Source organism: Periophthalmus magnuspinnatus, chromosome 18 (genome assembly GCF_009829125.3).
Source record: "Periophthalmus magnuspinnatus isolate fPerMag1 chromosome 18, fPerMag1.2.pri, whole genome shotgun sequence".
Classification (NCBI taxonomy): domain Eukaryota; kingdom Metazoa; phylum Chordata; class Actinopteri; order Gobiiformes; family Gobiidae; genus Periophthalmus; species Periophthalmus magnuspinnatus.
In genome coordinates, this window is record NC_047143.1 from 18532361 (window position 1) to 18554415 (window position 22055).

General features: G+C 38.7%; 3 protein-coding genes across 5 annotated transcripts in view; 1 reads left to right on the forward strand and 2 right to left on the reverse strand.

Moving 5' to 3' along the window:
* focad (focadhesin) overlaps positions 1 to 17596 on the reverse strand; it is a 32846-nt gene extending 15250 nt beyond the window's left edge. The window contains exons 1-11 of the mRNA XM_055229037.1: positions 17555 to 17596; positions 14153 to 14224; positions 11472 to 11546; positions 11225 to 11379; positions 9420 to 9518; positions 6338 to 6439; positions 5351 to 5573; positions 3119 to 3325; positions 2522 to 2609; positions 1544 to 1737; positions 134 to 394 (exon numbers count right to left, since the gene is read on the reverse strand). Coding sequence (XP_055085012.1) covers positions 134 to 394; positions 1544 to 1737; positions 2522 to 2609; positions 3119 to 3325; positions 5351 to 5573; positions 6338 to 6439; positions 9420 to 9518; positions 11225 to 11379; positions 11472 to 11546; positions 14153 to 14206 — 1458 coding nt within the window. The 5' untranslated portion in view covers positions 14207 to 14224; positions 17555 to 17596. The remainder of the gene's footprint in view (positions 1 to 133; positions 395 to 1543; positions 1738 to 2521; positions 2610 to 3118; positions 3326 to 5350; positions 5574 to 6337; positions 6440 to 9419; positions 9519 to 11224; positions 11380 to 11471; positions 11547 to 14152; positions 14225 to 17554) is intronic.
* Positions 1 to 22055, reverse strand: part of adam19a (ADAM metallopeptidase domain 19a) — a 281413-nt gene that overhangs the window by 21377 nt on the left and 237981 nt on the right. The gene's annotated exons all lie outside the window — the stretch shown is intronic.
* mllt3 (MLLT3 super elongation complex subunit) overlaps positions 16391 to 22055 on the forward strand; it is a 34670-nt gene continuing 29005 nt past the window's right edge. Inside the window, exons 1-2 of one of the 3 annotated variants that reach the window (XM_055229040.1) lie at positions 16391 to 16458; positions 20043 to 20223. In XM_055229040.1, the coding sequence (XP_055085015.1) occupies positions 20127 to 20223 (97 nt within the window). In that variant the 5' untranslated portion in view covers positions 16391 to 16458; positions 20043 to 20126. Of the gene's footprint in view, positions 16459 to 19314; positions 19504 to 20042; positions 20224 to 22055 lie in introns of those variants that run through there. The other 2 variants (XM_055229038.1, XM_055229039.1) reach the window with 2 other exon arrangements.

A 22055-nucleotide genomic window follows, 5' to 3' on the forward strand; every position in this document is an offset into this window, starting at 1 on the left:
AAAGTAACAGGCAAAGTTACATAGTTCTCTTTTAAGTCGTGTGAGCAAGTAGAGATGATGCACTCAAGAGATTACAACATTCTAAATATTTTTATACCAAGTTAAACCATTATAATCCTATCATATGGTGTACCTGAGAGGGATCAGCTGAAGCTATGCTTTGGACAGCGTTCAAAGCCAGCTGGCAGACCTCTTCTTGGCCGGAGACCAGGAGGTAGCTCACGATGAGGGTGAAGGAGGAGCGTAGAGACAGGCAGGAGGACAGGGCTGAAGAAACAGACAGCAGCCAATCACATGCAGCCTCAGGATCAGATGCCACTGTCTGCAGAGTCCAGAGGGCCACACTGAGCTCACTGAACCAGGAGGTGAGGGGCAAAACCACCTGACCAACACGCTGGGGAGGAAAAAGCCTAGATTATCAAAGTGAAAATGAAGATATATTTTCTTAACTGAATAATGAAAACATGGCAAGGCTGCATTAGAATGAATGTGCCCAGGCCACTGCTCCTTCAAGAATATCACTGATACTAGTTTAAAGAAGATTTTTTTTTTCTTCAGGTACTGGGGAGGGGGTATTCATTTTCAAATAACTGCAATGACTTACAGAGATGGAGGCGGAGATTGGGGAAAGGTGAACATTGAACTTTAATAACCAGATCTTAAGCCTTTGCTCAGGCAGCCTTTTCTTTTTAAACAGACAGTGCAGTCAGCTTCCAGACAGTCTGAAATTGTCTGTAAATTTGAATAATTTTACTAGAAATTTGAAAAAGCACATTTTAGATAATTAAATGTGTCCACATTAGTCTAGTTAATTTGTACTGTTCTGTATACATTGCACATAATGATTTTTTTATATTGGCATGGACTATAGGAAGCATACTATATTGGACAAGGGGACATTTTAGTGTATTTAACTGCTAATGATAATGATGAACTGTCTTATAATGTAATTGTAATGAATTGTGTATTTTTAATGTGTGTTCACCTGTTCACCTGTTTACCTAGGGACAGCAGAGGAAAGTAGCAGTAGCTAAATCTGGTATAAATGATCTTTTCTTTTGTAAGATTAATTAATTTTTACATGGTCCCTGACAAATAAAGAATAAAGAAAGAAAAAAAGAAAGAAGTCAAAGGCAGTACACCATAAGATTATTGCTCAAACTTGTGTGAACTTAAAATACAACTCATAACATTGTTAAAAGCTCATTAAAGTAAATTTTGCATATGTTCTGCAAGTTTGTCACAAAATTTTGAGTAAGACTCAAAAGCTGACATGTGTTAAGAGGGCGAAACAACAACTTTTGAGCAATTTTATGTATTACAAGAACTCCAATATGCCATAAAGACCATTCTGACACATTTGATGAACATAACGGCAATATAAAAATGTGTCTGTGGCTAACTTTTTACATTCACAGTCTTGTCATACCATAATGATTTGTTGTAAGAGACAGAACACATGCTAACAACATAAAACAAAGCATGATTTAACGAGTGATTACAATGTAAACTCCAAGATAGAGGGTGTGGGAAAATCAGAGACCTGTGTGGGCGCTTGTGTGGGCCTGCTGATGTTGTGGAGCAGGCGGTTGGATAGTTGCTGGTTGAGTTTGTGTGTGTGCCGCTCAGCCAAAGGTTCAGTGAGGCCAAGACAGGACTGAAGCTGCAGCACAGGAAGAACCAGGACCGGACCCAACCATGGACAGAACTCTGAATGCTCCGGGGATAGGGATAAAGCTGTACAGGGAAAATTACAAAAACTTTATAAAATGTAATTATTATTAATCTTATTTTAAATTAGCAATAACCTAGCTGGGCAAAGTACAGGAAAAGCCTCTGGTCTTGGCTGGCATCTTACAGAGGGAAGCAAAATCCAGATAAGCAAGTATAGTTCAATCATCAATAATTTATAATGAATAAGTTACAGGTTGTTCTTAAAAAAAATTGACAACTAGCATAGGAATTGGTGGATTATATCTTTTTTCCAATTTATTGTAGCAAACACTAGAAGTATGCAGGTCAAGAGTAAGAAAAGAATGCCTGTATATATGTATTCATTGGCAAATATTGTACCATTGATCCTCAAAGTCTTATATCAAATGTAAACCTACAAATTTTGTACTACTTCTTGTGGCACCCTTGCCCCATCTTGCCATGGGCCAAAAATTTTAAGTAAATATTTTTTTCCTGGTGGTTGATTGTGGTATGTGTAATGTAGTTGGTTCATCCTACTGTCAAACAAATATATACGATGCATCCATGATCAAATTTCTGAGCCTAATTATGGCAATGAAACAACTTGAGATTTATGATTATGTAGTGACTGACATTAAAACATTCTAGCAATATAGATTGGTACTGATAGTCCTATGTACAGCAGCTGCATGTAATTAAAAGTTTGGAGAACCTGTAGTAGCAGGTTGAAACAGGAGTAATTGCATGCCTGTGTAAGACTCTGACATGAGTTTGATGAATATAATGTACAGTATGTAGCCTACAGTGGGTCCCTATAGATACTTACCCAGGCTGAGGAAGCTGCTCAGCTGAGCGGCCGGAGCCTCCAACAGAAGCAGTGCCACTCCCATCATCAGCTCATCCACTGGCACCTCCTACAACGCAAAAGCGTAACTGTCGCAAAATGATCAAAAACACTGCAAACATGTTTTTGCAAGCTTTAGTTACTATTTCATCTGTCCTCCGTATATGTAGCCTATATTTACGAAATTATTTATATTGAATGTATGGATTTGTTGAAAGTTTTCAGTCATACATTGTTTGTATTTTAGTCTTAGCAACAACCATGTGTGCTATGAGAAACAGGAAGTTTATTAGACTGTCATTCATTATTAATGGGTTTGCTTTACATAAACTGTATGGACCCATGCTGAACTGCATTTTGTGCAAAAGGGCATATCTAGTCCAAATGGCATCTAGTCTAACAATAAGAATGGTCTAAATACTACTAAGGAAACAGCTGTAAAAATGGTAACAAGCAACTTAATAATCAACACTAGAATTGTACACAACAAAAGTCAAAAGTCAAACAGAATGACATGATACTTGACAAGAGTGCATTTTTTGTAATGGATAAAATGTATGAAACTTAATACTCTAATACCTGTTGACATGCAGACAGCAGCTGTTGTATAAGCTGGAGCATGGGTCTGCAGTCTCCATGTAACTGGAGGCAGCGGTGGCAGGCACACAGCAGCTGTAGCAGCAGTGCATTTCTCTCTGCCTCCCAGCGCTCTGATATCCCAACCAGACCCAGAAGAAGAGCGCTGACGAAGGCCTGCAGCTCCAGCACTGCTTCCACGCTGTCTATCTGTGCTCAAATACACACGATACTACAATTTTACTGTGTGTGAGGTATAGACAGTAAAAACAATCCTTTAATATTAACACTTATAATGCATTCTATAGATACAGTCAGATACTGGAATCATCAGTACACACACACACAGTTGAAACCAGAAGTTTACATACGCTATATAAAAAGACCCGTATGCTTTTTTTTCCCTCTCTGTCTGTCATGAAATCAGACAAAACTTTTCTTTGTTTTAGGTCAATGAGGTTTACCAAAATTATTTCTATCTGCTAAATGTCAGATAATGTCAATGTCAATATAATTTTTCAATCCTTTCTTCAAAGTCAGAAGTTTACATACCGTAAGATTACTATGCCTACTATGCCTCCATATACAATTTGGGAAAACTCAAATTTGAGAAAATCCAGATGATGATGTCATGTCTTTGGAAGCTTCTAATAGGTTTATTGATAACATTTGAATTAATTAGAGAGACACCTCTGTATGTATTTGAAGGCGCTTCTTTGTGTACCATCATGGCAAAGTCATAAGAAATCAGCCAAGATACCAGAGAGAGAATTATGGACTTGCACAAGTTTGATTTATCTTTAGGTGCAATTTCCAGATGCCTGAAGGTGCCACGTACATCTATTCAAACAATTATATGCAAGTATAATCACCATGGGAATGTCCAGCCATCATACCGCTCAGGAAGGAGACAGTTTCTGTGTCCCAGAAAGAATGTGCTTTGGTTCAAAATCTGCATATCCACCCAAGAACAAAAGAAAAGATCTTGTGAAGATGCTGGCTAAAGGTGGTAATCTTTATTCACAGTGAAATGAGTACTGTATCCACATGGGCTGCCAATCTGCCAGGAAGAAGCCATGTCTCCAAAAGAAACATTAAAAAGCCAGATTACAGTTTACAAATGCACACAGGAATAAATACCTTAATTTTTGGAGACATGATGTCCGGTGGTCTGACAAAACTAAAATTGAACTGTTTGGCCTTAACGAGCACTGTTATGTTTGGAAGAAATAGCGGGAAGCTTGAAAGCATGAGAACACCATTCAAACTGTGAAATACAGGGGTGGCAGCATCATGCTGTGGGGCTGTTTTGCTGCAGGAGGGACTGGTGCACAAAATAGATGGCATCATGAGGAAAGAACAGTATGTGCAAATACTAAAGCAACATCTGAAGACATCAGCCAGGCAGTTAAAGCAAATGGGTCTTCCAAATGGACAATGACCTGAAGCATACTGCCAGACTGGTTACAAAGTGGCTTAAACGTAACAAAGTCATTGTTTTGGAAAGGTCATGACAAAGCGCTGATCTCAATCCTATTGAAAATGTATGTGCAGACCTGAAAGGGCTTGTGTGAGCAAGGTGGCCTACAAACTTGGCTCAGTTACACCACTTCTGTCAGAATGAATGGGCCAAAATTCCTGCCAACTATTATGAGAAGTTTTTGGAAAGATATCAAAAACGTTTGACCCAAGTCATACAGTTTAAAGGCAATGGTACCAAATACTAATGAAATGTACGTAAACTTCTGACTTTGAAGAAAGTAATAAAAAAAAAAAAAAATATATATATATATATATATATATATATATATATATATATATATATATATATATATATATATAAAACAATACCTGAAATTTTGTGGTATCCTTATCCATGATTTATCTTAATATTTTGGTATATGACAGTAGTATAGTACCAAAGGCATGCCAAGGCTTTTTAAAAGTTGCCTTTCTTCAATTCTGCTCCAGAATATCTACTAAATATTGGAATTTGCATATCGTTACATCCCTAATACAGTGATAATTGAATTTACCCATAGTAACCCAGCAGGTTATCAGGCACATATGGACTTTTGATGCATCTTGCCGGTAACATAAAGTTATTGATGTTCTATTCGGAGTTCTATTAGTAACATTAGTCCCTTCCATATGTATGGAAGGAGCCTTGAGGGCACATACACTTACAGTTAAATAAAGCCATTGGACCCTACCCTATACTGTGTAACCTCTTACCTGCATGTGTACGACCAGCTGGCACAGACACTGCAGGAGGCTGTCAGACACTGAGGAGTTGCTCTGTTCATCTTTATTCTCAGAGAATTCGACAGCTGGGCTCACAGGAAGGAGAACCCGAAGAAGATTGTGTCGCAGATGTGCTTGCTGGGAAAGCCTCTGGGGCTCACAGTACAGGTAGCGCAGAAAAGGGACCAGCATGGTGATGTAAGCTGGCTCATTTCTAAAACAAAATAAAGATACTTTAATTAGAATACAGATATAAGTCAGATATGTATAAGTAGTTTCACTTTAATTTTAATTTCATATAGAACCAATCCAACAACAGGGAGGCCCAAGAAATATAAGAAATATGGACAAGACTACTGTATAACATAGTCTGCTTGTCTCTAATCAATACAATGTTATAATTACGCAATTATTTGTTAATCTGAAACAGTCAACCATTTTTGTTGTCAATTAAATGGTGAAATAAGTAACTTTATTGGAGGGGGATCCGTCACCTGGAGATGTTATTGTTTTACTTGGAATGTTCCGATGTGAGGCATTAAACTAAACAAAATGTACTATCTATCTTGCATTTGTTTTTCATGGTGGTTTTGGCAATATAAACACTATTCATTTTTACTGTGATTGGGTTGCCCTCTCCACAGATATGGCCTGTAACTTGGTCAGGTGGCATTACCCGTTTCTGTATTGAGATAGATAAGTTCAATGCCATACTGTGGAACATTCCAGACAACACATATCTCAGTGTTGAATGTAGTTTTCCCATTAATAACAGCAATAACAGCTCCCAACTCATATGGTCCTTGCAGAGTAACCTCATTTCTCACGTGCTCTTCTGCTTCTGCCTGTACATTCAATTACTTGAGTGAGTTATATGTCAGGCTGCACTCTTTGCAGATGGCGTTTAAGATTCATGCTGAGCAGGAGGGAGTGGTTGGAAGGTGGGTTCAAGGCTTTCGTTGCCGCGGCTGTACTCGCCTGTCAACGGCTCGTCGTATGAAGTCATCAATCTCCACAAGCAGAGCGGCCCAACAGTCCTCACGGTTCTCCAGAGCTGTGATGTATGGATGTGGGCTACTCCTGCAACACAACAGGGACAGAGCAAAGGCCATGTTCACACCAGGATCCACAGTCACAATTCAAACCCATATTCAGGAAGTGGACATAAATATAGATGAGGGTTAGAGTTCACCTTGGGGCTGGTATAGGTTTTTGAACATAGTGGAAAGAGCCTTATTAACCATCAGAGTTTTAATCTTTGCGCGCATGCTATTTTTGTGGGCAGTCAAATTCTACATTCCTAAAAGATGCCTTGCTACATGTCCATGAAGAGAAAAAAATCATAGTTTAATGATTTTATTAAAGGAAAAATTAAAAGAAACAAAGGATAAGTAGATATGTAGTAGCAGTTATCAAGAACAAAAAAGAACATAGTTAAGTTGTGATATGAAAACAATGCCCTGTGAGGTTTTAAGAACTTCTAGGGATGCATTGATACAGATACTCCTATTTGAAATTTTAGCATTGGTGCATCACAGGAACTGATGCCAAACAAAATTTTGCTACCAAGCAAAAGACTTGATACATACATGAAAGTGTAAATTTCACCAGATAGTTTCTTTAATATTTCTTTGAGATCTTTAAATAGTTCTGTTAGTTCAAAACAATACCTGAAGAGATGTCATAATGTATATTTCGGTGCATTTACACTTGTCCATTTTCTGCCATAGTTATTAGCCCAGTTTAAATCCAAATTAAGACTTGCTTTGGTCCTTTTCTAGTTCTGGTTTAGTCCTGGTGTAATCCACTTTTAGTTCCTGGTTTAGTCATTTTAGTTTTAGTTAGATTTTGATGTAATGATTGGGCAAGTGTGAATGCACCCTATGTGATCAATACATAAGTAGTAATGTAGTTCAAATCAGTGTCAATACTGTTTTTAATATAAATATTACTGGAAAAATGGTCTTTTGAAAAACGTATTACTACCTGCTGGATTTTTTGTAACATCCTCTAGATTTTTGGAAGATCCTTTAAAACTGTCCTTTATAACAAATGTATCCCTTCTTAGACCTATTGGTTGTGTTGACCACCCTGTCCGCTCAGTGTAAACACAAGGCAAGAACCATGACCATCAACTTTGCTAATTTGCTGAGCCATTAGTAAACAAACACTGGGGTCAAATCCAAGGTGAGGTGCTATTTGGCTTCCACTCTGATCAAGTTGGGGTCACCTAAAACGTTCCTGCAGTTATACTTAGCAAAAGTATCTATCCATCACCAAACATGTGAGAAGGAAGCTACAGAGGCTAATATATCAGTGCCTGTGCAGTGGCCTAGACCTAAACTAACCCCCTCCCCTTTGTCTGCTGAAGCTGTAATCTGTCTGACCATCTCGTCCCCTCTCCTCAGGTTCCCCCTCAGCTCCTCAGCACCTCTCATCCATCAGATCCCCCAGACCTTCCCCACGTCCAGGCCAACCGACAAAGAAGGAGGCAGGAAGTGCAGACAGAGCCAGTTTCCTTATTGTTCAACTCCAAGTTCACCAATGGGCCAGGTGGAATTTTGCCTGAACCATACAATTCTATACACTATTACACAAATACGGTTTTATCATTTTTTTTGGAGGGTGGAGATATTTATTCATAAACTATAACATATATAAATTATTATTTTACATTTTGTTCAATGTGAAGAACAATATTGATTGACGTGACCTTTTTGAACCCAGCATGTAGGATCCGGAGACAGACTTTTTGAATAATTCCAAGTACAGAGCAGTGGATGGAGATATGGGATAGCTGAAAATGGACATTTTCACTCAACACTTAACCTCAATAATAATAATAATAATAATAATAATAATAATACAATGATAATACAAAATAATATAATACATAAAAATAATATAATCATAATAATAATAATAAAAAACAACTTCAAATTACATAATGTGTCCCCTTTAAGTATCTACACAACTCTAAAATTTGCCCATTCCATAGAACTTTAAACATTATGCTGACTGTATTAACCATGCAGTCCATATGAATCCATTTTGCTTTGTTCAGCCACAGACTGAAAAGTCGTGAGCAAGACACCTCTCTTTGCTTAATTACATTTTGTAAAAGCCAAATTGGATACAAGGATTCAAAGTCTTGTTTTTACTGTAGAACTGTAACTTGAGTCATCACAAAGAATACAAGCTGGAGCAGTGCCTACAGCTCAATGTTAAGCCTCAAGTCCATGTTGTGTTTTGAAGAGACAGTGAGACAGACTGGCCACAGCCATGGTCCGGCCCTGATCCCGCTGAGGGCTAAAGTCGATGTGCTCTTCGCAGCAGATTGCACAGGGCAGTGCTGAGCAGACGGTCAACAATGGGCACCAGTGTGCACCCTCCATTAATCCCGCAGCACTTACAGTTACCCAGCAGTGCCCGGGCCGGAGGAGCCAATGAAGGGCCAGGCTGCCAGGCCAACGCCGCCACCCCGCTGCCCCCTGCACATTCATCTTCCCTTCAGGGAGGGGCACTCCGCCAGACAACCACAGACACCCAGACACAGATGAAGATGGAATGAGAAGGGAAGGGACAATGGGAAGGAAGGAGAGACGCGAAAGGGAACAGAGACACGTAGTATAAGACGGGTCCAAGAAAAAAAAGAGGTAAGAGTATCAGAGGTCCAAAGAGAGAGGGAGCAGGCAGGAGGGGCTTAGGCTTTTTTATCACCCGCTGGAACTGATTAAGGAGGCCCTGGGATCCTGGCAGAGGTGGCGGTCTGAGCTAGTAGGAGGACAAGAGGAGAGGGGGGGGGGGCTCACTGTATTCAACCAGCCAGTCTAACACAGCAGCACTACTGTTACTACGGCTATACAAACAAACAGACAAGACTAGAGTCCAGACAAAAGCCTGCTCTGTGATCAATATCTGCACTGTACAAAACATCAAAGTAAAATGTAATACCAATGATAAATGTATTTGGATTTAGCTTGTGGCTAAAAGTGACTCACGTGCATATTCTGAAAGTGATATGTTTATTAGTATGAAAACACATTACTATGGGACTGACCTGATAGAGTACGGACAGATGAATGGTTTACTGGGGTCTCTCTGGTCTGCTTGTATTTGCAACAACTGTCCAATCACCTTTATCAGCCCTTGGACATTTCTGAGACCAAAGAGAAGCACATTTTTCAACTAGACATGAATGCAGAATAAAGATTAAAAACATGTATTTAAAATTGATACAAAGGCTGGCAATGCATTATCTGCGTATACAGTGGCTTGCAAAAGTATTCATCCCCCTGGAACTTTTTCAAATTTTGTCAAGTCACAAGCACAAATTTAAATATTTTTTAATTTGCATTTTATGTGAACTGTAAATGGTACGTGTGAAGTAGAAAGTACATTATACATAATTTCAGATTTAAAATAAAAATACAAAACTGAAAAGTGCAGCGTGCAAAAGTATTCAGCCCCCTAAGTCAATACTTTGTGGAACCGCCTTTTGCTGCAAGTCTTTTGGGGTATGTCTACACCAGCTTTGCACACCTACAGACTGAAATTTTTGCACATTCTCCCTGGGAAACAGTTCAAGCTCTGTCAGATTTGATGGAGACCATTTGTGACCTGCAGCTTTCAGATCTTGCCATAGATTCTCAATTGTATTTAGGTCCGGTCATTGACTGGGCCATTCTAACACATGAATATGTTTTGCTTTAACCATTCTATTGTCGCCATGGCTTTATGTTTAGGATTGTTGTCCTGCTGGAAGGTGAACCTCTTTCAAGTCTTTTGCAGACTCCAAAAGGTTTTCTTCCAAGATTGCCTTGTATTTAGCTCCATCCATCTTCACATCAACTCTGACCAGCTTCCCTGTTCCAGCTGAAGAAAAGCCCCTCACTGCATGATGCTGCCATCACTGTGTTTGACTGTGGGGTTGGCGTGTTCAGAGTGATGTGCAGTGTTATGTTAGTTTTCTTCCACACGTAGCGTTTTACTTTTAGGCCAAAAACTTCGATTTTGATCACATCAGATCAGAGCACCTTCTGCCACATGCTTGCTGTGTTTCCCCCAAATGACTTCCAGCGGACTGTAAAGGAATCTTCTGGATGGTTTTCAACAATGGCTTTCTTCTTGCCACTCTTCCATAAATACCAGATTTGTGTAGTGACTAATAGTTGTCCTGTGAACACATTCCCCCACCTGAGCTGTGGATCTCTGCAACTCTTCCAGAGTCACCATGGGCCTCCTGGCTGCATCTCTGATGAGTGCTCTTCTTGTTCATTCTGTACGTTTTGGTGGATGGCCATGTCTGGGTAGGTTTAAGTTGTGCAAGTTGTGTAAGTTGAACAGTGCTCCTTGAGAGGTTCAACACTTGGGAAATCTTTTTAGATCCAAGCCTTCACCACAACTTTTTCTCTGACCTGTTTGGTGTGCTCCTTTGACTTCATTTTGTGGTTTGCTCCCCAACACGCTCTTAACAAACTTCTGTGGCCTCCACAGCACAGGTGCATTTATACTGAGACAAGATTACACACAGGTGGACTCTTTTTAGTCATTAGGTCAACATTCAATCTTTCTAAAATCATCAGGCAACTTCTAAAAGCAATTGGTTGCATTCAAGAAGAAGGGGGCTAAATACTTTTGGATGCTGCACTTTTAGGTTTTTTATTTTAAAAAATTTTGGAAATCTTGTAAAATATTCACTTCCACTTCACACTTGTGTGCCATTTTGTGTTGCTCATTCATATAAAATGCTAAGAAAATGTATTTAAATTTGTGGTTGTGATGTGACAATATGTGAAAAAGTTCCAGGGGGATGAATACTTTTGCAAGCCACTGTATGTAAGGTACACTGTAGTGTTTGTGCACCTGGCAGAGGGCAGGAGGTTGAGGACTCCGTTGAGCACATACTGCAGGTCTGCATGTCCCTGTTCTACCAACAGGACCAGGGCCTCACAGCACACAGTCCGCACAAGGTCATTTTCACCGGAGCACTGCTGCCACAGGGTCTCCAACGCTGGGCCCTGGTCAGACGGTATACAACAGGCCATAGTGTGCTTGAATTTAAAGAAATATATGAATACTAACATTTATCTTCTTACTTAAAACAACTTACCTGATTGGAGGATTGATTGATCTGTTCATTCTGCCCTTTTTCTTTTAGTACGGCAGCAACTAGATTTCGCACATTCTACAACAAAAACATACAATTACATAATAAGCACACAAAATAAATGGGAATAAATGGGAAGCAACACACTGCATACTAAGGCATATTATTAAAAAGGGAAAAGCTTTCAAAACTATAAAGTATTTCTTTGTATCTGACCCAAATACTGCATATATTTATAAAAAAGACAGATTAAACTTGTGAATCATCATCATTAATCTATCAAAAAATTTGAATTCTTCAACTAACTCAATCAATGACCTCCTTTCTGCTGTTGTCCCATAGAAATCCTTGCATTGTATTTACAGTGGTTCAAAAAAGTATTTAGTCAGCTACCAATTGTGCCACTTAAAAAGATGAGAGAGGTACACTTCAACTATGAGAGAAAGAATCAGGGAAATCACAATGTAGGATTTTTTATGAATTAAATGGTAAATTCTTCGGTAAAATAAGTATTTCGTCACCTACAAACAAGCAAGATTTCTGGCTCTCACAGACCTGTAACTTTTTTCTTTTGTCCTCCACTTGTTACTTGTATTAATGGCACCTGTTTGAACTTGTTATCAGTATAAAAGACACCTGTCCACAACCTCAAACAGACTCCAAACTCCACTATGGCCAAGACCAAAGAGCTGTCAAAGGGCACCAGAAACAAAATTGTAGACCTGCACCAGGCTGGGAAAACTGAATCTGCAATAGGTAAGCAGCTTGGTGTGAAGAAATCAACTGTGTGAGCAATTATTAGAAAATGGAAGACATACAAGACCACTGATAATCTCCTTCCACGCAAGATCTCACCACGTGGGGTCAAAATGATCACAAGAACGGTGAGCAAAAATCCCAGAACAACACGAGGGACCTAGTGAATAACCTGCAGAGAGCTGGGACCAAAGTAACCAAGGCTACCATCAGTAACACACTACGCTGCCAGAGACTCAAATCCTGCAGTGCCAGACGTGTCCCCCTGCTTAAGCCAGTACATGTCCAGTCCCATCTGAAGTTTGCTAGAGAGCATTTGGATGATCCAGAAGAAGATTGGAGAATGTCATATGGCCAGATTAAACCAAAATAGAACTTTGGTAAAAACTCAACTTGTGGTATATGGAGGAGAAAGAATGCTGAGTTGCATCCAAAGAACACCACACCTGCTGTAAAGCATGGGGATGGAAACATCATGCTTTAGGGCTGTTTTTCTGCAAAGGGACCAGGACAAATGATCTATGTAAAGGAAAGAATGAATGGGGCCATGTATCGTGAGATTTTGCAAGGGCATTGAAGACAAAACATGGCCGGGTCTTTCAGTATGACAATGATCCCAAATACACCGCCCAGGCAACGAAGGAGTGGTTTTGTAAGAAGCATGTCAAGGTCCTGGAATGGCTAGCTAGTCTCCAGATCTCAATCCCATAGAAAATCTTTGGAGGGAGTTGAAAGTCTGTGTTGCCCAACGACAGCCCCAAAACATCACTGCTCTAGAGAAGATCTGCATGGAGGAATGGGCCAAGCTACTAGGAGCAGTCGGTGAAAACCTTTTGGAGGCTTACAGAAAACGTTTGACCTCTGTCATTGCCAACAAAGGGTATATAACAAAGTACTGAGATGAACTGTTGTTATTGACCAAATACTTATTTTCCACCATAATTTGCAAATAAATTCTTTAAAAATCTGCAATGTGATTTTCTGGATTTTTTTTCTCATTCTGTCTCATAGTTGAAGTACCTGAAAATTACAGTCCTCTCTCATCTTTTTAAGTGGAAGAACTTGCAGAATTGACTGACCAAATCCTTTTTTGCCCTGCTGTATTATGTAAAAGCCAAAAGTAAAATCTGTCAACTGGACAAAAAGTTGTAGGAGTAAAGACGTTTCGCTGCTCATCCAAGCCGCTTCTTCAGTTCTGTTAAGATTGCAGGTGGACATTGCCTTATATCTATCTGAAGGGAGAAGCTAACTAAACAAACTGGAAACAGCTTTTGTTTACAGTTTCTGTATATAAGCTAGGTCTAGGTCTTCAGACTAGGTCTCGGCCCTCAGACTCAAAGCAATCAAAGGAAACAAAGAGAACAAGAGCTAGCCAGATTGCCAGTAGTGTGAAAAACATCCACTGTTTGAATGTATGTGTATGAATATGCTAAGTATGACTCAGGCACAGTGCACACTTAGTGTAGCTCAATAGACCTAGCCTACATACAGAAACTGTTAACAAAAGCTATTTCCAGTTTCAGTTTAGAAGTTTACAAGTTTTTGTCCAGTTGACAGATTTTACTTTTGGCTTTTACTATTGATCAGACCTGGACGACTGAGGGATTACACAGACATATTTATTATGTATTTATAATAAAATTATTAGTTGACTAATATAAGAGACCAAGGAAATCATCCAATTAATCGACAAAATGACTAGAGCCCTATTGTATACTAATATCTGATATTTACATGCTTTTTTCCCCTCTTTTTTCTCTTGATATGTGATGAAATACTTTTGTAGTTTCTGTAGCACTATTGCTTCAATAAATAATCTGTCTATGTTGTGCATATACAAAAACAAAATTCTTTACACACATAAAGCCAGATAAAATATTGTTTATTATGAAAAAAAAAAAAACTTTTCAAGTTATTCTTAATTGTACCTGGGCTTGTATGACTGGGTTGGGGAAATCAAATCGTGTCTTCAAATTCTCCATGAGACTGGCTAGTTATGCCTGCAAAACAGAAACACCCAACCGTATATGGTTAGCATTAGCTTACTTGGACATCTGGCCACATTATCCAACTGCGACCATCTAAACAATATGCGATAACAGCAACACATGCATGTCTTTCAGTCGTTTTGTTCAGATTTTGAAAGACATTTCTGAAGCCCGCGCTCAGTGATACCCTCGCATTCAGCTCAACACTATCAGATATCAGTCAATGTGGCTTTGAAACACCACTTCAGTGATGCAGCCACCTGTTGTTCCTAATGGAGAGGAGAGGCAGTGCTTGGAGGTATTCTCAGCCCCTTTGAAAGTCTATCCCGGCAAAGTTATCACGTTATTGACCTGGAGGAGCTGTGGACATAATTCTGCATTAAATTATTTACAAGTCAAGACGAGTAGACCAGCTTGCTGGTGAGGTCACAGGGTGCTAAACTGTGCACTCGCCCATCTCATGTTGTCTCATTAGGTCAGACAATATGGTTTAGAGCAGACCACCAGTTGTTTCAGAATGCACAAGTCATACAAGTTAAAAGACGATTTTTGGCAGGAAGTTGGGATTGCATGTATTTTCTATTAAATCTATAGTTATATATATTATGTAGTATACAGCATAATTTATACACAAAGTAATTCAAAGTGCTTAACAGAATAAGAAAGACACTACAACCACAATACAAAACAAATAATCAGCGTAAAATGTACATTAAAAGAGAAGAGTGCAGAACATATTATATAATAATATAAAATAAATTCCATACCATTTCACTTATATTGAAGTTAGGTGAAATAAAAAAAAACAAGTTTACAGTAATATTCAAGATATTGGTATAATAGTAGTAGTAGTATCAATCAAAGATATTATAGGACAAGTAATAATTGTGGTAAAGGTGCTAAAGACCGTATAAATATTATTGGACTTAATTTTTTTTAATTTTTTACATACAAAAGATCCAACCAAATCCTCTTTTAAGAACACATTAGAAGCATGCAAGTATTGTCTTTTACTTGGTCTTCTCTTTGAAGTACAGGGAATCCTACAAAGGAAGACCACATCCGGATTACCATGTTAGAGCCCTAAGGCAATCACAGGTGTGCCCTCCCACGAGAGCTCACCACACACCTGCCTCTGTGCACTGTGCAGACCCTGTATCCTATAAGGTCCATTAAGGATTACTATGGGATACGGCATTTCTAACTTTCAAGAGCAAAAACACAGTTCAGTTCAGTTCAGGAAATATTATTGCTTTGCCTAGAATGTTTTACAGTATGGTATCATAGAACTGAGCTCCCCAGGCCAAGTTACAGGTCCAGATCTGCAAAGACGCAAGCCTGCTCAGAGTAGGATTGCAGGTACTGTATTTATACAGCAATATATTTATTTGATTGCAGGTGTAGGATAAGGTCATACTGTAGCACATTCTAGACAAAGCCAAAACATCTCTATGGAGACAAATAGGCAGCGAACCCGCCACCAAAAAAGTTAGTTCACCTAACTTGGATTTTTGTATTTTTTACCAAACTTTAGCAACCTCACGGACACAAATAAATCACAAATTGCATTAGGCTTGCACTGTCTGCTGTATAAGATTAAAAGTTATTTAAAAAGTTATTATTTAGCTAGCTAAGTCGTTCATACTGTAAATACTGGGAGTTGTTATATATCAGTTCAGGTTAAAAATAGTAGGTTGATATTTTGGTGTACTATTGCAACTGTTGCCCTGTACTGTTTAATACATCAGAATCAATGGTACTATACTGAACCCATTTGACCTACTTGGCAACTGCTAACAACAAAATAACTTTTTTTTAAGTCTTTAACTTTTTTATTTATTTTTTTTTTTAATTGCTTAAGCTTTGTAAAGGGTAGAGCTACATGCTGAAATCCATCCAAATGTGTAATTAACAAACAAATGGGTAGCCTTTCCCTTAAATTGTAACAAAATATTTATTAAATATGACAGGCTTCACCTGATCTTCCCCATACTGTATCAAATACTGTTTACAGCAGGGAGTTTGTTTAAGTGGCTTGTAAACTGATATAATCTTCTTACATTACTAAAAACAGTGGCAATACGAGCCCAGCATGGTCAACCTCCTCCCCATAGACACGCATTCGGGCAACAACCCCCCACTGTTATCTCACTGATAAGCCATAGTGCTGCACTGTACTGTCCAGCCACCTGGCCCCGACACTGTGAACTGCTTCCACTGCTACACACAACCTTGTGGAGATACAGGTAAGCCACCAGAACCGACACATATGACATTCAACTTGTTTAATGTGTTCAATGTTTAAGCTGTCTTTTAACTTGTCAACATAAGATAATATAGAGGCAATTTGATAAGTTTAGAAACTAAATAGTTGACAGAACATGGTAACAGCAGTGCAGGTATGCCCAACTAAAAATGTAATTTCATGTTACACCTTAACCCAATATATATTCATATTAATATTTTTGTTTTTTTAAATCTATGCTGTGTTCCAGCAGGTTCGACAACATATTTACCTTACAGCCACACAATATGGACCAGCCTGTACTGCTAGGTCTGCATTAGCAATAGAACAGGAGGACAAAGCGTGAACAGTGTTGAGCAGACAGGGGCTTTAGAATGGACCCAGCACTGGTTTAACTGTGGGACTCAATGCACATGCCAGACATGTGGGTAGTGGCACTTTTCAAAGTTTTTTAGTTGCAACAAGCTTTCATGTCAAAGTGGATTCATCTAGCAAAAAAGTATATGATCAACTAACTGTAAAAAAACAACAGTTAGTTAAAGTGAATAGTTTGTTAAAGAAGGGTGAGTAGGGTGACACTGAAATAGTTGGTTACTTAAGTTTAGTACAAAAAGTCATGTCTCAAATGTCCAATATTGTAAGATTTATACAATAACATAATATGGAAGACACAAAACAATTTTACAGGACTACTATGGCCAAACATGTGCAATATGTAATATGTATATTTAAGATAGAGCTTTGTTTATCTAACACTAGAACTCCACTCTTGTTTTTTCTCACGATAATGTGGTTAATTTACCAATACCACACAGCTCCAAGGAATAAGCAGTTCAGTAACACCATACAGCAATGCAAACACCTGCTGTAACATGTAACATTTCTTTGGGCTGCATTAGATTTAAATTGAGCAACTTTTCGCAGTTAGCAAATAGCTAATAGTAGCTACAGCGTAATAACGTGTCTGTGTTAGCTTTAGTGTTGAATTAAAAAACGATCGGAGAATATTTTCTAGTAAAGATAGCCCAGGGTCACAGTACTTAACTTATTCTAACACCTACAAGCGATAAAGTTGGTGAGTGGAGCTCAAAGTTTACCTCATTCATCCAAAGTCTGCGGATAGCGGTACATCACTATGGCGAACGAAGAGGACCAAACTACATAAGCGCGAATTCATAATTAATCACGCAATAAATGGATAGGTGTTTTGTTATGCGTGTTTCGTCACACTTCGTGACACATGTGTTTAAGTAATTGTAGACTTTACTATGAAATCCGAAATAAATCTTATGTTTCAAGCCCGCCTAAACGTGGTATGGGTAAGGTACACAACACGTGGGTGACTGAAACATGCAAAATGAGAAAGATGTGAGCTATAGATTGTATGCTATGAGCATATACTGTACAGTGAAAAAATACTGCGCTTAATCCTTATGCGTCACTTGACCTGATTTATACTAATCTATACATAATGGCCTTTTACAGCACTAAATACATCAACTTATAAGATCATGTGAAATTTTACAATATATGACAATATGCTATATTGAATAAAACAGCTTAGTGGGCACTGTGTTCTACCTGAGAACAACATTGCCTAAACTGCTAACACATGCTTCATTCACCGGGGTCCCCCGAGAGAAATGAAGGCGACACAATTACAGCAGAGATACGGCTGTCTGATTGGATCGCTGAGCCAGTCTGCTATGTCCTGATTGGCTCTTATCTACTCGTGCTCTGCCCGCAGCCCCCAGACTGCGCGTGCGTTATGCCTTTATTTACGTAAAGTTACCTGAATTCTACCACAGAGTAAGCGGACACCACAGCTATCTCCCTTAAGAATTAAAGGGTTCATGTTTGGGAGAGCAACATAGACTTATTGTACCAGGCCTATGAGTAGAAATGCTTTTAGAACCTTTGTGACATCCAGTTATATGTTTTGGTTGCCCAGAGCTGGTTTATTCTGCAATATCACACAAAATAATTCCATTTGCTTTAAGACAACATTTCTCAAAAATTAGAATAGGTCAATCTCACCCTCAGCCATAAATACAAAGAAGAGTAATTTATTGGCTAAAGTTAATTTATCATAAAAATCATACATTAAGTCACAGGCTACAATAATAATAGACTAATATCATATAATAAGAGCATCCTCAACATTTTGTAATTTGTCATAATTTACATAGGAGGAAAGCTGCTAGGCCGGCACCATGTATTGACGATAAGTATTTTGTAAAGAAATACCGAAATACAGTACATATGTTGATTTTACCATATTTTTTAAATAAATAATTTTTCCTACTGTTCATCTGTGCTGACATTTGTTGAACAATGGGACAGTTTTACATGGATAGGTCCAGTAATTACAGAGATATTTAACAGCCTACAGGTTATACCAAGAAACACAAGGTGCAAGTGTAACTTTTCTGGTGGAGAGTCCGCCACCTGCCTATCTCCATAAATGTGTTATAGCTTCACCTGGATTGTTTCAGTTTGGCATTAAACTGCTTTCCATGGAGACAAGCAGAAGCTATACCAGGCCAAGTTACAGGTCAGATCTGTGGAGCGGTAAAAATGTATGCTTTTCAGGGTATATTTAAAAATAACACCTTTCATGAAATGGATGCAAAGTTTATTTCCATTCTGAGGAATCAAGGAACCTTTACATCTCCATGGAGACAGGCATGGAGATTTATAGCAGTGCACCTTTATAGTAAATTCATCCATAATAATGCTCACCTTCACTTCTAGCTCAATATTATATCAGCAGTTTACAATATTATTCAATCATGTAGGCGTACTGCCTGCCACCTTATTCCGTTCTTCCATTTGTTGTTGCTTTATTTTGAAAAGCCGTGAAGGAAGTAGTACTCGTGCCGTCGGAGATCTGACAGCCGGTGAGGCTTTGAAAGTCTTGAGTGTGACTTCAGTCCAGGAGAACCATGTCCGCCGTCATAGGCAAACTGTACTCACCTCTGCTCTTGTTCCAAACAAATTCTCCATGAAATAACAGTAACGAAGGGCCTCGAGGATGGCCGGCTCGGTAAGTTGTCCTCCGTGCGCCATGCTTTCCTGTCTGGCTTCGTGGACTATCGGGACATTTTGCTGCTTCGCTGCAAACCGTGGAGTCTTGTGTATTTTTTTTTTTTTTACTAAAGAGGATTTTCAAACGGCGCTGCTAGCTTGAGCCGATACGTGCGTGCGAGTGTTTGCAGGGGATCTATTTTTCACCTGTGCACCATGGACTTTTTAACAACTTCCAAGGATTTACGCGTTTTTTTAATTTACATTGTATTATTTGGGACAATGCTTAGCCTACTGTACTTCATGAATGTCAACTTTTGGAGTGATTTTCTTGGAAACCCTTAAGTAATTTCGGACACAGCACAACAATTCTCTTTTTTCCATTTACCATAAACTGTCATTATCATATTCAGTTTATTACAGTTCTTTCCTAACCTAATAAACAGATAGAATTATGATATCCATGTTCATCATGCTTCGCAACCATACATGCCCAACCTTAAAATCTAGTCAGAATATGGGATTTCCGCACAGCTCATTTTCTATTCGCATTTCCAGGGTGCTGTCCAGGTGAAACTAGAACTTGGTCATCGAGCCCAGGTCAGGAAGAAACCCACCGTGGAAGGCTTCACCCACGACTGGATGGTGTTCGTGCGCGGTCCGGGGCACAGCAACATCCAACACTTTGTGGAGAAAGTGGTTTTTCATCTTCACGAAAGTTTCCCCAAACCAAAAAGAGGTAAGAAAAAATGACTGTTCATTCGTTATGCTATTTATTTTTTTTATTCTGTATGACAGCTGTGAGAATGATAACTTGGAACAGTTTTCCTTAGTCTCAGACTGTTAACACTGCTCTATATGACCCGCGTGGACCAGTGCTTATTCAGTTGCCTTAAAACCTGTTTATCTACTCACTCTTGCTCACTTTTCAGCATTGTTGTCATAGCACAGAAATCTATTGCAGGATGATGGAGGGAGATTGTTGAATGTGTCCATGGGGTTGCATCACCTAGGATATTGACTACCAGTACACAGAGAGAGGAGCCCTGGCACACTTTGGCTATGGTCTAGTCATATGTTTTTTGAAATTGTTGTAGCACGGCATCCAATTATTTGTTCTATGAATGCAGCAATCCCGATACCAGTCCGATACCAGGTGCTAGTGCTCGTGCTCGCACTTGTCAATGTGCTGCCGATACCAAAAGCCGATACCAGTACACCTGCGCTGCACCGCATTTGAGCTCACAGTCCCCCTCTCAGTTGTGCACTGAGCTCTGAGCAGAGAAGAGTTTAGCATAAAGAAGTACAGTAACTGTTCGGTACTTTAAGCTCAGCTTTAATCATATGTGACTGTCACATGAACTATGAAAATATTTAGGACTCTTAAAGGTTTTTATAGTTCACAAAGGGTAACAGCGGAGTGTTTAGATAGTAGCAAGCTAACATGGCTAAGTGGTGCTGGCAATTCTTTACTTGTGATTTACTGTAATTGACAAACAAATCTAGTGACTATAGACTAGTGACTAATAGAGTGGGTTCAGAGCTTTCAAAAAAGGTATAGCATGTCCATGTTGGTAAAAGTAGGAAAACCTTCATTGATATGCTTAAAGTGGCTTATTAGCTGTTATAGTGGCCTAAATATTAAAGGTATTCTCTAACTTATATTGGAATTTTACTCAACTACAGTGATTTTAGTAAAAAATTAAAACTGAACCTAAGTAGGCAATACTATAATGAAATTGTATATAAAATATATAACAGATCAATCAAATTGATATTAATATGGACAATTGAAAATCTTCCCTCACCCCAGTCTGGGAGTCCCTGCTTAGACTGCTGCCCCCATGACCTGGCCCCGGATAAGTGGAAGAAAATGGATGGATGGACAATTCATAATGAAATAATGAATTGGACTTACCACTGAAATAGAACCCACATAAAAATAATGTCTGGTATCGGTATCAATACTCTGTATCTACAAGTACTCAAAATGAAATACTCATGCTCGTTTTAGAAAAAGCGATATTGGTGCATCTCTAATTTGCTTCTAAGCAGGGGGAGTAAGAGAGAGAGAGAGGAGTCTTTGAAGTTTGAAGTCAAAAGAATGCATGCATGTGACCCATTCTGAGTAGTAGTGGAGCTACTTGTTAGGGTTAACAACATTCTTAAAGCTTTTCATTGGTAATTGTACTTTTTAACAGCTTGTCCTAGAGGATTGTAGATGTTCAAGGCAGTATGTGCCTAAGTGTTCTTGGGAAGTGTTAAGTTTGAAAAAAAATAGTCTGCTACTATGTTATGTTTTGATACATTGTTCTGCTGTCCTTTTTGATGTCATAATGCTTAATATTTAACTATTCTTTGACAATAGCAATCACACATTAAAAAATTAGTATCCCATGTGAATCATAAGTTTAGATTGAATTGGAAAATTTTGTTGCCATAAATTAACTGTTAGTGTTTTTTCACATGAGTCTTGATTGTAAGTAGTATATTTAATAGATGCAGGCTGTGCAAGTTCATTTTTGTCAAGTCTTGAGTTTTCAGTTTCTACATCTAAAATCTATTTGGTCT